Source organism: Channa argus, chromosome 9, assembly GCF_033026475.1.
Source record: "Channa argus isolate prfri chromosome 9, Channa argus male v1.0, whole genome shotgun sequence".
NCBI lineage: Eukaryota > Metazoa > Chordata > Actinopteri > Anabantiformes > Channidae > Channa > Channa argus.
The window spans coordinates 3,156,752-3,173,446 of record NC_090205.1 but is presented as its reverse complement, the minus strand read 5'-3'; the positions used below and the strand labels follow the sequence as shown (position 1 = coordinate 3,173,446).

Here is a 16,695-nt window from a genome sequence, read left to right as displayed (position 1 = left end):
AAAACAGAAAGGAAAATTCAGGTTAGAGGTCAGAAAGTTAGATAAGTTCTCAAAGGCGGTAAAGAACATTTGACTTGTTTTCATCTTTGTCCAACCCTCCCCTCACAGTAATTTAATCCAGTCTAAATGCTGTAGCATCCAGTCGCCCTCAAGCATTTTGCTTTGGTACTGACTGGGGTCTAATTCATCTTGAAAGACTGCCAGGTTTTGTGTGTGTGTCTGTGTGTTTGTTCAGTTCAGTAATTTTGTTTGTTCTGATGCCTTTTAATAAATGTCGGTCTTAAAGGTCGACCAGAACCCGCCATCCAAAATGAAATCCTCACATCCTCAGTAACAAATCGTTTCATTACTCTTTTTTTCCTGTTGTGATTCTCTCTGCATCTCGCTCTACATGTGTGGGTCTGTGTTTGCATGGACAATGGCTCTTATTTCTGTAAATATCGTGTCTTTTATGTTCTTCTGCAGCATGCTCCACCTCAAATGAAGCAGCCTGGAGAAATCACAGATCGCACAGTGCTCAACGTGTTTGGCTCTCAGAGTAAAGGGAAACGCTACATACTGGACAGCCTCAAAGTATGTCCTGTCTCAGTCATGCTCATGTTAAAAAGCATTGTGTAACCCAGAGGTTGCAGTACTGACCACAAGCCTGAAACAAGCTGCTGCCCATGATCAAAAGCACAGAGACACCCTTGTCCAACTCAGCGTGTTTCTAATAAAAGCAAACTAAGTTCAGGTTCATGTTAACCTAAATGTTTTCTCATACAGTGAGATACAGGGCGTCTTTGTTACAACAGTCTGACGAGTGTCCTGTCCTGTTATTCTCTGTGCACAAACCTATGAAGACATGGATTTCTGAGTTTGTGACTTAACAGCACAGAGTTCTGGACACATCCTTTGAAGGGCGGCTTCACCAACTTTCAACTTGCTTTCTGTGGCTTTAGTTTAGAGTGTAAATGTACATTAATGCTTTTAAACATCCCTCTGACTTACCTATATTCAAATATTTCTTCTAGCTGAAAAACTCCTCCAGATGACATCACCTGGAAGAGTTTTCCATTATTAGGAGTTCATATAATGTCATCTGGTGGGGTTTTGGAAACGCAGGCTTCCCGTGATGGGTAAATGGTAAATGGCCACTTATATTTTGCTTTTATCCAAAGCGCTTTTACAATTTTGATTCAAATTCACCCATTCACACACCGATGGCGGTGGGTGCCAGGTGCTCACCTGACCCACCGGGAGCAACTTGGGCTTCAGTGTCTTGCCCGAGGAGACTTCGACACATAGCCGGAAACGGGGATCGAACCAATGACCCTGTGGTTCGTGGATGTGCCTTAGCAACTGAGCTACAGCCGCCTCCCGTTGGAAACTTTTTAGTATGACATGACATATTTTGAACTGAAAGTTCCTCCAAGTGATGTTTTCTGGAGGCGTTTTTCAGCTAGAAGTAGAGAGATATTTGTGTGTAGAGAAATCAGAGCTTTTATGCCATTTGTGTACCACTCAAACCAGAACCAAAAGAAGCAAGTTGAGTATCGGTGACGTCGTCCTTTTAAGTAAACTGGAACTTTTGTGAAGCGTTTGGACCTCAGTAATTGTTTTCTGGCTAAATAGGATTAGATCCTAGCCAGGTGTGGGATCCCCACTGAGTTCGCTCACAAACAGCAGAACAGTCTATATTCAAAATTCATCATTTACCACATTCAGAAAGTCCATAAAGTAAAAAGTCTCTTTTAGTGCTTTGACTCACCTCATTCTGCCCTCAATGTTTCTCTTGCAGACAGGAGCTGTCCACGAGGACTTTTATAAGGACAGTGATCTGACTATAGGTGGGGAGGTGAATGTCTGGGGCAGGAGAGTAATCATCGCTGACTGTGATGACTTTACCAAAGAGTACTACCGCTCCAAGTATGGCATAGGTAACCAGTTCTCCTTCATCATTTATCGGGTTTTAGTATTTTAGTATTTAGACAAGATAGCCTGAGTCCTTTTGCAGTGCTAATCATGTGGTCACTTTTGAAATAACTTCAGCTACTTTTGAATGAATAACTTTATCTACAAACTACTGCACACATACCTTCTGGATGCTTCAGGGATGATTCTGGTCATCCTGGTGAGGTTATGAGGAAGCTGAGTCTTGGCAACTGGTCTTCTTTCTTGTCCAGTTGCCTTGACTCAGCTTCCTCATAACCTCACAAGGATGAAAATACTGTACCAAAGTACATAAAAGTAATGCTCTTTGAAATTGTACTGAAGGAAAAGTGCTTAGTTACTTTCCTCCTCTGGAGATTGGGTCTGAAGCCATCTGTTGCTTCTTCTGCATTGCATTAATCAAACACTGGGGGGCAGTAAGAGCAAACACCAGCAATACATTTACCTGCAAAACTGATTCCTGACACTACTAGCACAGGATACTTTTCAGCAGATTGCTTGATGTTATGGTTCTATTGGCCTCTATTTAGTCTTTGCCTATTAGGACCAACAACAGGGTTCAGCACCATTATATAAGACATAAGATACTCAAGCCCCCCAGCACTGGTGTTTCTCCATGCCCCCACATTTAAACACACCGGGAAGCACAAGAGGCACACTGCTCCTCAACAGTAGAAACCCAAGCTGGTCCTGGATGCGCCTGTCACCCCGTGCAGGTTTCGGGACTCGCAGCATTAGTCACAGTAGCGAGGCAGGCGGAGCCCCTATTGACAGGTCACAGTGATGGAGGGTCCTGAGCAGTGAGAGGTCAGCTCAGGGTTACAGTCAGACCCGGGCTGTTGTGCGGCTGTGTGGATGGATTACCTGCTGCCATGTGATCATTTCAGCTCTCCTCCTGCGTTTCTTTCTTCTTTTAAGCATTTGGTGTTTTCTTTCTCCCTCTTCCTTTCAGAGGACTTCACCCCACTTCAATACAAAGCTCCCGAAGCCCCTAAACCCCCGAGACTTGTACCCCCCTACAACGGCTTTGGCTCAGAGGAGGACTCCCTAAGCTTCTGCCAGGGCCTGCTGCCCAAGCCCCCGCAGAAAGACTTCCACAAGTTTATGAAGAAAGACAGGTTGGATGAATAGCAGTCACAATCAAATTACACACTGAGATTTTTGTCTGTGCTGAACTCCAACTCCTCTGTATACACCTCTAAACAGCAACGTGCTGAAATTCCGTGCCAAGATGGTGACCACGGATCCAGTTGACAGAGAGAGGGTGTTTATCATCTCTTTCTACCTGTCTGACGACTCCATCAGTGTGTACGAACACCCAGAGAGGAACTCGGGTAAAAAACAGTTTGGACCATAGCTGCACCAGAACTGTTCCTAGGTCATGAGATCCAAATCTATGACCCTCGTGGTTTGCATCTTCAAAACCTCTTGAAAACAGATGAAACACATGACCTTTAGCTCACAGATGTACTTTTTTTGTACAGGGATGGACACAGTCCCATTAATGTAAATCAGTATTTGACAGTAGTTTTTATAGTCAAGGATGAATAGTGTGTTATGGGTTTAGGGACTTTTCAGGTTTGGTCCAAAAATAATATCCAAACATTTGAAATGATGTAAAACAGAACATGAGTGGAATTTAAATTCAGTTCACATGTATGTTAAATGTAAAAGTTAAAACATATTGCCCAAAAATAAAAACAAATTCATTAGACAAAATATAAAACCAAGGTTTTAACGAAACCTTAAAAATAAAATTCTCTTTCTTGCACGTTGTGCACCAGGCGTGATCGGCGGTAAGTTCCTGCAGCGGGCTCGTGTGAAGAAACCAGGACAGGAGCTGTTTAAAAGCGAGATGTCCGAGTATTTTTCAGCTCAAGATCTGTACGTTGGAGCTATTCTCTGCCTCAACAGTAAGGACTTCCGTCTTGTGGACGCTGATGAGTACACCCTTAATTACATGGAGAAACATGCTAAGGAGGTAGGGAGGGAACTGAAGAAGGCACATTTTTTCCTGGGTTTTTCTGAGGTTTATATGTGGTTTTCTGTCATAGGTTTAAAGGTTATTACAGTCTGGTTCAGTGATGCTAGTTTTCTTTGTAGCAACCACATTTCCTTCCGGCTTTACGTAAACATTAAAGAGTGTGTGTTTGTGTGTAATTGTCTAAAGATTCCCAAAGCCAATGTCGGCGTCATCCTCAGCAAACTAGGCTCCTTCTCAGAGGAGAAACTCCGTGAGATCAAAAAGTTTCTGACTCTCAATGACCCGAGCAACACCGGCTATATCCCCTATGAGTCATTCAGGTACAGTGAGACAGCACAATATGTGTAGTAAAGACTGTCCTCCATGTCTCTACCAGGACATTCAGATACCTAGAAGTGCATGTTGGGAGCTGGATGATCAGAGTCCCACTCAGTTAGTTTCTCCTGCCACATACTTTTTTACATGTTTTTTACTATTGTGTGATTTATTTGTGTTACATTCTTATAACGTATGTGTGTGCATGTATGTATTACAGGAACTTCCTGATGGGCCTGGACTGCGGTCTGTCAGAGCACGAGGTGCTAGTGCTTTGCCGACAATTCTCAGAGTGCAAGGAGCCTGAGGTAAACGTGGGCATGATGCTGGCTGTGGCCCAGGACATTTTCAGAAGGAAGAGTTTTGAAGCGTTCCCTGACCTGGCCAGGATCTTTACTTATCACGACCGCCACAAGTAGGCATCACCCCTAGCACACACACCCACAGACACATACAGATGTGTGGTTACAAAAACACACACAGGCAGATCGCGTCACAAGACATCAGTCGGGCAGCCAGTGGCCCCATATCTCAGAGCAACGATTAGTTCCTGCAGCGTGAGAGTGGAGCATTGGAACCAGATGGACCCTAAAACCAGTATGGCATCTATCTGTGCAGGCCAGGAACAAACACACACACACACACACACACACACACACACACACACACACACACACACACACACACACACACACACACACACACACACACACACACACTTGGTCTCTGTGCCTCTTTCTTCTTTATTTGTGTGTAAAATCGCACGTTTGATACATGTGTCCAACATACACCCACATGAAGCTGTAGAGTTTGCTGAAACAGATGGTCAACAGTGCCACAAGGCTGACGTGTCTGTTTTTATGGCTGTGTTGACACTATCCGTTAGTTTGTTCATCTACATCCCTGTAATGAAGATGGCATGAGGAGAATAAGCCTCCGGACTGTCTGGCATTACTGCAGAGAACAACTGTGGTCTTAGAGGGCAAGGATTCTCTGTTTCTCTCACACACACACACACACACACACACACACACACACACACACACACACACACACACACACACACACACACACACACACATTGTTTTCATATAAATTCAGAGTAGGATATTCTTCTATAAATCATACTCTGATGTAAGAGTGGTAGCGCTTTAAAATAAAACCAGCTCATGTTGCTGCTGATGGCATATTTTCTCTGATGCTGTGTTCAATTTGTCAACACTAACCAGTGAAGAGGTCCCGTTCAGTGGTTCATATGAAATTATAACAATATGTTGACTTTTTTTCCGTTTTGGCCTCTAAGGAGCACGTGTATTTTCTTTGAGCTTCATTCCAATAATCCAAAGAAAACAGACAAGCGGTGTGATGTGGATCCAAGACTCAAGTTTTACAGTTTTGCTTTTTTTTTTTTTTACCTGTGTATCTGCTTTTCTGTGTGTGTGTGTGTGTGTGTGTGTGTGTGTCCAGAACTGGCCGTCTCTCCACCAAAGAGGTTCAGACCATCTGTAAGTCCTTCCAGCTTCCCCTGCCTGAGAACCTGCTCAGAGCTCTGCTTAGCAAGTAAGAGCCCAATAATCACTACACAGTTCAAGCTGCCACAGCATGCTCAGAGTGGTTTTGAGTGATTCATTTTTCACTCATTGTAACATGTAGCCTACTTCTTTTGAGGCCCAGAGAGTTTTCTTGGCGTGGTTGAAAAACCTGAACCAGCATGTAGATCAAATACCACAAAAATATACATAGTTAATGGTGCAAAACAGATTCATGTAAATCATAACGGAGCTGTTGTCAGAGGTTTCTAAATAGTACTTAGGTGTTTTTAATTTTGATGTACATCTGTTGTAGATTTGGAGATGGGGACGAGATTGACTACCATGCTTTCCTGGCTGGCATTAACTGGGTAGAGAACCCTGCACCCCCAGTGCTGCCAGGGGACACCTTAAAGGTAAGAGACAAGAATGCAGGCGATACACGTAAAACAAAACTTCCAAAAAACTTTTCAGACAAGAGTCAATGAGTAAAGCTGAGTAAGTGGTTTGACATTGTGTGCACAGATTTTTAAAAAGTTGTAATTGAAAATCAATCTACATTTTACCCCCGTCTGTGATGACTCAGTGGATAAGTGAGCCAAATGCAGAATCTGAGAAAGGATGGTTAAAATGGAGAAGGATGACTTTACAAGAGAGCAAGAAACATACACAGAGGTTGTCCCTGCATCTCGGTCGTCTCCTCCTATACTTGTATTTCTTCTGTAATGTTGGTTTTACTCCACTTTGCCACAGCCAGATCTAAGCAGAGACAGGTAAACAGGTGAGATGAAAACCATGGCGTGGCAAGAAAAGGTGACAGGATCAAACAGCATGAGACTGTGTGTGAGTGTGTTTGTGTGCAGCACTTACTCAATTCTCCATTTTCCTCTGTCACGGTTTCCAGCTGTTGTTTGCACCGGTTTATGAGCCCAAGCTAGTCCATCAGTCTCTGCTCAACTACTCTGACCTTCTTAAAAAGCTTGAAGGTAAAACTCAAAAGAACATTTTTAACAGGAGAAAGTCTTTACATCTTTAAAGGTGTCAGGTTGACTGGCTTCTTCTTAAGTGCAATTTTGGTCGACTTTTTATTTGCTGTTTAGTTTTGCCAAATTTTTTATTGCCTTTACTCTGCTCTTTATTTCTTTCTGTTCTTTATATTTAACAGTCTTGGAACCAATTCAAAAACAAGCACACTTTAAAAAATGGCTCAATTACATTAAGAAATGTTTGAAAGGAATTATTTTGTTCTAAGTTCTTATCACTGTAATGGACGATCCTGAGTTTTGAACCTCTAAACAAGGAGCTGTTGAGTACATAGCCCATTTAATACACACTAAAAGTTTAAGGTGTTTTCAAGTATCTTAGTGCATAAAGAGAAATAAAAGAATAATGAGTCATTTTTTACAGAGGAACAATAACAATGTTTAAATATTAAATCAAGAGCAACAAACAGTAAAACCAATTTGGAGACTAACATAATGAGTTCTTGGCAACACTGAACAAGTATTTTAATGTTGTTGCAGTTGCGTAATGACTTGCATTCCTGTCGTCTCCAGTTTGATGTGAGGTTTGACACTGATGGGGCTGCAGTGGAAGACGTCAACTACTCTGCTCTTCTGGGGGATGTATTCATGTCTACCTCCAAAAACAGCGAACTAACAAGCATCACTGCAACATAGATGCACAGACTGAGGTGACACTCTTTTGTCTTCCAGAGCAGACACACCCATGAAGCTAAATTAAAGAACATGGCACATTAGCTAACCAGCGTATGTGTTGTCACTGTGTCTCGCGATGATGTATGAAATGTGTGTGCATAATTCGTTTTGTTCTGTATGAAAACTCGACCAGCTAATGGGTCTGTTTTAACGTCCAGTTACCTGCAGCACTGATGTTTTTTTACGGGGCAAAAGTTCTGAGACCACAGATGCTTTCTGATGTGCTTGTGTTTACACGAGTCGGCCTGTAGCCTGCTGGGACCTAAAACTGAATGATTACAGGATATTATGTTGCATCCTCAGGCACTGTGCTAAGTTGATAAGGGGGAAAATTGCTCTTGGAATGAAAGAAGTGTGCTGTATGATGACTGAACACTTTCTAAACCCACAGATACAGATGGGTTGTGAATAATTCAAAAGACAGAAAGTGTATCCAGGCCCCGAACACAGTACGTGCTTATTATTTTATGTCCGTTTTGTTTTCTATTATCACTCCTGTGCACACAATTCAGATATTTTCCTGGCAGTGTCAGTGGTTTCTTATTATATTAAAAGACTGAATGCTGAAGAGAACATGAGTTTGAGGGAGTGAGCTCATCAGAGGTTATGTACCTGGCTTTCAGCGAGGCATAAAAAGGTACAGGCTGTTCAGGTTGAGGCATCACTGTAATCACAGCCTGCGTTACAAATTCTAGTAAGTGGACAAGTCAAACATTAGCTAATCAACCATGCAGTCGCTCCTCTGTAACCAGTGCACATCCACCCATCATGCCTCACCCCTCACACACCGAGCACAGAAACAGTGCATTACATCACCTCAGGCATTGTCGGGTCCTCCCCGTCTGTTTTCACACATACTAAAATGTTCCCCAGTCAGCCCTAGTCAGCGGTGGCAGGGAGCTTCCCGAGTGCGTACTTGGCCATTTCATGCCTTCTAAACACAGTGTGAGAGAGGGAGAACAGCGAGAGAGAAACTTCGACATCCCCCTCCCCCCTCATTTCCCACTCTTTCTCCTCCTGTCAGTCAGTCGCTTGCACCCACACGTCCCCATTTTCTGCCCTGTCATGCTCTGTGGCACAGCAACAGCAAGTTAAATGAATTGCGTGAAACTTGGTTGCAACAAATGATCCGGTAGGATTAGATGGCTGGTATTTAGCTGTTCATATACTGTACATACACCAACAAGACAGGTGACACAGCTTGTAGAGACACATCAGTTTCCATTCACCAAAACATTTAGCAAAACATGTTTATTAAAGTATAATGTTACTTCTTTATTATTAACAAGTCCCATGGAAATATGAAAACCAACAAAGTGCCGGTTCAGACATGTGGAGGCTCCTAGTCTGTGACAGAGAGACAGAGTTCATGTCTATTATGCACCATTGCATTGTGGTTTCGTGGATTTACATGATTTTCATAGGTTTTATTTCATTTATTTGATTTAATGGAGAGTTACTAATATTAATGTTCGGGGTGTACGAGATGCCAGTGGCATTTTCTTGTACCATCCATGGTCAAAAGTTTCTATTTTGTCAAACCTTTAGATGCTGACTTACATTTGCTTCAAAGTTTATCAAGGGATCAAACGCTTGTGAACCAACTTTTCCGATGATCTGTCTTCTCAGTATGTGTTTTTTTAGCAGAAACAGAACATGGAGGCTCTTTGTAAAGAATCTGCATCTCTTTTTTCCCCCTCATTCCACTTTACTGCTGTTCTGCTCAGGTCCACTGCACTGTAGAAAAACGATATACAGGAAGGTCAAAATGTCTCTGGGGTTATAAGAGAATCTGTGTGTGTTTGTTCAGATGCAGAAGTACATCCATGTGTGTTTATGTATGTGCGCATGTTGGGCTTCATGCAAGTGTGATGGCGTCATGGCTAATTTATGAAGTTGAAACAATATCTCAGAAGAAGAAAGGAAATGTTCCTGTTTACTGGCTGCGTGCTGTTCTTTTCTCATGACAACAAACCCGAAACCTGGAAGCACCCAGACACACACACACACACACACACACACACACATCTCAGAGCACCTGTGTTCAGATGTTGTTTTTCTCAGAACTCTTTCCCCAGAGCAGCAATTTTTGGCCCAATAGTTGAGTCTGAATAAGCTCCTAGTAATAGATATGGTGTAACGCTCATGTTTTTATTTGGTAACTTTAACTGATTTTTACACAATCGGAAACTATAACTGGATTGCATTTGAGGCCACATTTCTGCTTTAAAAACTCACAGTTTTACACGTCTTATGTATAAAGTAAAAAGGTTAAGGCTCCACAGCTGTGCCAGCAGCTCTTACACACATATGCTTTGACAATGCTAACATGCTAACGGTTATATGTGTTTTTTAAAACTGTTTTCTTCATATTAGTTTTGCATGCTGGGGCTGTTCAGTTGTGATCGTAAACCAAACATTGGTAAGAGGAATATTTACACTTGAGACGAGAATAAATCAGTCTACATAAATATTTTGTGGCAACTCATCTAAGAGTTAATAGTGAAAACTTTATAGTGTGATCCAAAGTTCTGTGCTGACCAACACATCGGTATTTTTAGAGCCATGCACATGGCTAAAAATCGGCACCTGTTTTTCCAAACTGATTTAAAATGGAAATCTAAGGCTGCGTGCTTTACAGACGTTTCTGATTGAGACCAACATGTGTCTGGTGTTTGCCAGTGTGATGACAACCTGTTTGGGAGTGAAAGCTGGTTCCAACATTTTTGTTTACAACAGGGTTTTAAATTGGTTCTTAAACATTTCGATTGGAAATCCAACTTTCAAAATGGCACAGACCCAAATTCTTAAAAACTACCTTGGCCAAAAGGATCTGTTATTATAAGAAATAATTCAGTGTCAGCCCGTCACTGTCCCAGGTGGGCTGTAGGAAAAATGGAGCAGCATGTTTAGTGTTCTGCACCTGTGCAGACTCGAGGGCCTCTGCACCGCTCTGTACTTCTATCACTTCTATCTTTCCCTCATTCCAATCATTCCTCAGTGCCTATGGGCATTGGCACAGTGGGAGGGGTGGATGGAGAAAGGTCTAAGGCTTAGTCTGCACTTTACAGGGTCAGTTACTGCCCCAGGTACACATGGGGAAACACTTGGCTCAGTCATTGTTCCACCTCAGAATTTTTCACTTTCTCTCTTTTGTCCTTTGTTTCCCCCCACAACCCCCCAAACCCTTACACATTCACCCAGAGCCCCTGTTCTTTTCTGTGATGCAGTAGCTCGCTCATGATTGTGTATATTTGTGTGCAAATGGGTAATGTGATCATTAGATCTGCACTCACTCTGTCCTCGTTGCTGTCTGAGAAGGACGGTTTCTCTTTTGCTACGGGAGTTTTATTCCTGTCCTAGACATTATCTTGTACTGGCGTCTCCCCCTGAACTCAAAAACCAGACCTGGTACACTCATCACACATCAGTTATCTTTGGCAGCTGCTGTGACGTTATTTTACCTGCTCAGGAAAAGACAACGTTGTTCCACACCGGCCGTAAATTACAACTATGGGACTCCTTTTGATAGGCTTTTAGCTCCCAGCAGAGACAATTTCTCAGGCAAACAAGCCTGTTTATCTGTAGCACACCGGTCCACATAAATCTCTCACAATTACAGCCTCCTTTCTTTTTCATTCATGTAGCTGAAAGTAAGGCTGGAAATCAATCTTCCAAATGAAGACTGAATATGCCTGTGCACTACCGCTCAATCCACAGCTTTGTCCCTCTCATAGATCACACGAACCAGCTTGAAATAAGCTTTATTGCACTGGAGGAAAGAAACGATAGCTTTATTTGAAAGCTGACAGAGATATTTAACTTACGGAGCAGGAGTCCAACTTATGTACCATCGCACATTGTTGTCGAACAGGACGAAGATTTGCTGGTGTTTGGACACCTCGTCCATTGGCCTGTGAATGTGTGGCTCAGGTGTGATTGAGCTGTGATGTGACCCTGCTAATCCCATTCTGACAATAAGACTCACATCAGGTCCACCCACATCTCACTTGCTGGAGCTCATCAGGACAGCATGTTGGACTGCCTGCAGCCAAGGTGGGACTCGATCAGGATGGGGACAACTGCCACGTTGCTCTCCCAGTAGTCACTGGCCTATATGCTTGTGTAATGAGGGTGCAACCTGACCTGTGGCCTAATCCCTGGTGTGAACAGCCACAGGCTAAGGTCCAGAATGCTAAGCACTAAGATGGTAAAATTTGGAGTAAATTAAAAGTGGAGTATCAACAGCTCTCATGTAGGGGCAGCATTCCTATCTGTTACCATCACAACAGAAGGGAAAAAGGTCTAAACGTTGTCAGAAAGCTGCTTTATTGAAGTGCTATGTCATCTCAGTGGATCCCCTTCTTTTCCTCAATATATCTTCTGGCTTCTGGCATGTTTTCCTCCGCTCTCTGCCTCTCACCCCACCCTCTACTCTTTGCATATGGGATTTACATTTGGCTTCGCTGAACATTTTCTTAATGCGATATTATGATACATCATCTGAAGCCTTCTACTCCCTGTCACCACCTCTCGTGTGGACACAGGCTGAGCGAAGCCAAGCAGAGGCGGTCACATTCTGTCCAGGTGAGTTATGACCATTCAATTTGACACCGTTCGGCAGCAGGCGATCATTTACAATGCCTGAAAGTGTAATCAAAATACAAAGTGTGTTTACGTGGGTCTCCCGCTCGCTTTCTCTCTAGGAGCCTGTTGGTGCTGGATAGGTTTTCACCCTCTCCTGCTGCCGGCTGTAAATCGCCTCTGTCGAAAATGTGTGTGTGCATGTGTGAGGGAACAGAAGGTGAGAAATTTGGGGGTCGGCCGAGGTCTTTCAGGTAATTGTGCTTCTTAAACTTTTGACCCACTAAGCTCTACTTTAGGGTGATGCAGCTTGATTCCCTTATTTCCCTGGAGAGTTTTGACTGCATACCAGGACGTGTGTGTGTGTGTGTGTGTGAGGGAGAGAGCTTCACACAACTCATGTTATTCTTTTTCACCTATTTTTGCATCGCACTCATGATTTCCCCCCCACCGTTCGACTGCCTTTATCTTATTTAATCCGGATGTGAAAAATACATACTGTCAGTTCACGTTACGCTCCCCCAACCTTTAGCTCTCCTCTGCATGTGTGGAACACACTAGAAGAATGAAACCTCAGTGCTCAGGCAGTAGAAATTTTAACTTATTCGACTGGCTGCATCTGGCTGTGCTTCTCCGTGACTAAAATATACCTTTATACCAGCCATGTCGCTTTAGTAACAAAACGGCAAACATTCCACAGATGAGAGAAAAGCAAAGCCACTGATTTAACATATCACAATACGTTGGCAGCTGTTGTCTGCAAAGCCTCAGAGAAGGTTTGACCGCCTCTCTGATGCCTCCCTCACTATTAGCTTTTTATTCATCATAGTTTGTCCCCCTTATATCTTCAGAATGATGGATGAGCTCGTTACAGTTCGAAGCTGAATTGCTGTTGTTTTCACCATTTCCAAACATACAGGCACTGCACTGTACATGTAATTGTTTACAGCTGAAGACAAATAATCCAAAATGAAATATCCACCAGATGACTAGCAACTGACACATTGGGTCCTGTATATTTTAAAAACTGAGTAACAGATGATGTGGTTTTTTTTAAACTTTTGTTCATATACACTGTTTGACAATTTGTGAACAATTGGGGAACTTTCATGATGAGTGAAGCTGAACATTTGTCTTCATTTGTCTTTAATTAGACATTGTACCAAATCTATCACTCTGCCAGCAGATGAAGGATGTCCCAAACTCTACCTTCAACACTGAGTTTCCAACAAGAGGAAATTGCTAAGGTAAGTCATTTAACTATTTTCCACGGTCCCTCCCACCCACACACCCCACTCTTCATGTCATTGTGGCAGAGAAACGTGTGAAGAGGAAGGTCACGGGGGCCAGTTGTTTTTAAATAAACTAAATCTGCTAACAGTTTTATAACCCTGACCTCGTAAAACTGGCTGCAGCTTTTGGTCATCCCTCTCTCTGATGGAGCCAGCAGAGACGTCCAGGGCTGGAATTCCCATTTGCCGCTGTGGAGCGTGTCGGTGTGTCAGCTGGTGTGTATGTGTGAGAGACACAGAGACACAGCGAGAGAGAAAGACAGGGCAGCGCGTATGATATACGATTGCTGTGTCACGATCCACATGTGACAAGCGTCCTCACAGAGGATCAGGGCCGCTCCGTCTTTCCGGTGATTTCCCTCTTGAAGATAAAGTGAGGGAGAGTGGCTGTGGGACAGAAAGGGAGAGAGAGAGAGAGAGAAAGAGGAGGTGAGAGAGACAGTGAGATAGAGGGAGGAGAGAATAATGCTCAGACAATCTGTGTGTGTGAGAGAGGTAGAAACAGGAGGAGAGGAGCTGGCTGGGTAACAATAGTTGAACAACAAATCCAGCGTTGCACGCAGCCTCCCTCTGGATACCTCTGCTGTCTTTCTGCTGCCGAGGGCTGAAGGTAAGAGAATCAACCTCAGGATCAGCAACAGAGGGATCCTGTCCTTTTTTTCCTTTTTAAACCCTGTAAGCTGAGGATATATTGTATTAAAACATTTCACAGCCGGTAAAAGACGCAATATTCTCTTACAGGTTTGAGATAATGTGATGCACGTTTGTTTTACATTAATGCGTTTTTACATGGCCCCACTCCCACAGAGCTAAACTTGTGCTCACTTTTCCTCTCATGCACATCCCCTAGGCTCAGGTGTGCATTCCTCTTTTATTGCAGGTATTTTCTGCGCCGCAATAGTCCAGAAACTGCAAGTGGTTGTGATTAGGACGCAGTGTGTGACATGATGTGTAATCGGAGGAAACATGTTTGTGTTGGCACCGGTGAATTCACTAATCAGGCACTGACAGCAGAGCTGGAAGGATAGTGGGGCTCACGGAGCGTGTCGGGAGCGTGAAGTGTGGGTAGCGGCGTGAATAACTTTGGATTTGTATGTATATATTTTACACGTGCATGCATTTATGTCTGCGAGTGTATGATTGACTTGGCCTGTTCTGCTGGACCCCGAGGCTGCTTGCCGATGCTAAAAGAGATGATGACAGACATAATAGACTCTGTGGTAGGTCGGAGGAGGGGAGATAAGCTACCACTTCCATCTGACTGAGAATCGGTGGTGTGCGTGTGAGAAAGGGAGAAGGTGTTTAAATGAAAAATTAAAATACTCCAAAAGACCGAGGGATTATCGAGAGGGGGGAGAGGAAAAAGCCTACGTAGGAGGAAGAGACAAGAACATTCAGAGGACATGCAGTGCCTGAGAGGACACAATAAATAGGAGAAACAGAATGAAACTGAGATGTGTGAGAGGGGGAGAGAGGACCGGAGGAGGTGAGAGTGACAGAGAGCCTGACACAAGAGGGGGAAAAAGAGAGACTGCGATGCAAACATCCCCCTCAACTTCTTGTGACACCAGATGAGAAACAGTTTGTGCGGCGAGAAAACCGTCTGCGTTCTCGCCTCAAACTAAAAATCACCTTTGAACTGTTCGGAGAAGAGAAAGATGAGGAAGAGATGTGGGAGGTGTGTTTGAAACGTTGCACATTCAACCAGGTGCAGATAGATAGTAATGCTCTGGCAAAGCCGTGTACGTGTCTGAGGGCTCATGTTTCATATTCTCACACGTGCATGCAAACACACACGCATAGGGGCCTATTGTGAGCGAATTTATTTGGGAATCGCAGAACCTCCGATAGGCAGGTCACAATGTCTCATCGCCGCAGGAATGTGCTTCTGACAAATTGATGCACCGCACGAACCGCAGGCCACTGAGAAGATCCTTAACGGCGCCCTGACAGACAAGCATGTGACAGATCTCGGCTGCTCAAAGGAGCCTGGTCCAACGTGATAAAACAAACACGCCTACGACTCCTTTGCGCACTGTTTTCAGGAGCACCTTAGGCTGGGAGCTGAATGGAGGCTTGATCTGGTTTCATCCATTTTTTTTTGCCTGCAGCCCATGTTTTTTTCAAGAGGAGGTGGATTTAGGATTTGAGTTGGAATATGTGATGACTAGAGGTTTTTGTGTTTAACACACAGCAACTAAGCAGCTTCTTGCACAGAATATTCACACACACACACACACACACACACACACACACACACACACACACACACACACACACATACATACATACATATATATATATATATATATATATATATATATATATATATATATATATATATATATATATATATATATATATATATATATATATATATATATATATATATATATATATATATATATATATATATATATATATATATATATATATATATAAAAACACATACATATACATATATATGTTTCTTTCAGTCTCTGTCTCTTCATTGTTTCTGAGAAGCCTAAATTGTAAAGCTAACACAAGCTTAGCCCCGGCTCACATGGCCGCCTGTCATTGGCTGTACACTGCGCTCAAATCCACACTGTTTGTCTTATCATTACGGAGGGGGGATATATTTAGTGAGGAGCTTAGCTTTTAGGAGATTGGCGTGTGGGGAGGGTAAGAGAGGGTGAGTGTGTGTGTGTGTGTGAGAGAGAGAGTTTGTGTGAGTGTTTCAGGAGCTGGCGTCAGTAGACAGTGGAAGAGCTTGGCACTCTGCATGCCAATCTGGGTGTGTGTGTGTGTGTGTGCCTATGCTGTGTATGTGTGTGTGGCTGGAGGACAGGTCTGTGGGTCCGTACCCCCCACCTCCCTCCAGTCAGGAATCTGCCCTTTAGTTTATTAAAAGCTGGTGAAACAATGGAGGGAGATGAAAAGGAGGAGGAGGAGCAGGGTGGGGGTTAGTTAATAGAAAAGCATGACGTAAACTCTGGGCACCGTGCAGCAAATCAGAAGAAGAGAGGGAAGGATATGGGTATGGACAGGCATTCAGGATGGGTTAAAAAATTACTCTTTCCTCCTCTCTACATTTCATTACTCCCAGATACCCCCTCCCCTGACATCCCCTGATGCACCTGTTTATTGGGCATGACAGCAGGGGCTCCATAACTGAGCTACCCATTGTTGCTGTGGACAGGCCACGTCCTGGTGCAACAGTGTGCTCTGTGTTAAACAGAAGATTCCTCTGAAGGTCTCGCTCCTCAGCCTGGACCACGTATCATCTAGGATGGAAAACTGGACAGACCTAACTCTGGCCCTGAAGTAACTGTTTATATGCAGAAATGATAAACAGGGAT

The 16,695-nt window shown here is 43.4% G+C and overlaps 1 protein-coding gene across 6 annotated transcripts in view; it reads left to right on the top strand.

Moving 5' to 3' along the window:
* efhc2 (EF-hand domain (C-terminal) containing 2) overlaps nucleotides 1-16,695 on the top strand; it is a 28,880-nt gene that overhangs the window by 2,440 nt on the left and 9,745 nt on the right. The window contains exons 6-17 of one of the 6 annotated variants that reach the window (XM_067517226.1): nucleotides 466-573; nucleotides 1,781-1,919; nucleotides 2,885-3,050; nucleotides 3,139-3,266; nucleotides 3,717-3,913; nucleotides 4,103-4,236; nucleotides 4,452-4,646; nucleotides 5,699-5,791; nucleotides 6,077-6,176; nucleotides 6,665-6,746; nucleotides 7,317-12,316; nucleotides 13,217-13,309. In XM_067517226.1, the coding sequence (XP_067373327.1) occupies nucleotides 466-573; nucleotides 1,781-1,919; nucleotides 2,885-3,050; nucleotides 3,139-3,266; nucleotides 3,717-3,913; nucleotides 4,103-4,236; nucleotides 4,452-4,646; nucleotides 5,699-5,791; nucleotides 6,077-6,176; nucleotides 6,665-6,746; nucleotides 7,317-7,321 (1,347 nt within the window). In that variant the 3' untranslated portion in view covers nucleotides 7,322-12,316; nucleotides 13,217-13,309. Of the gene's footprint in view, nucleotides 1-465; nucleotides 574-1,780; nucleotides 1,920-2,884; nucleotides 3,051-3,138; nucleotides 3,267-3,716; nucleotides 3,914-4,102; nucleotides 4,237-4,451; nucleotides 4,647-5,698; nucleotides 5,792-6,076; nucleotides 6,177-6,664; nucleotides 12,317-13,216; nucleotides 13,310-16,695 lie in introns of all 6 variants that reach the window. The other 5 variants (XM_067517224.1, XM_067517222.1, XM_067517225.1 and 2 more) reach the window with 5 other exon arrangements.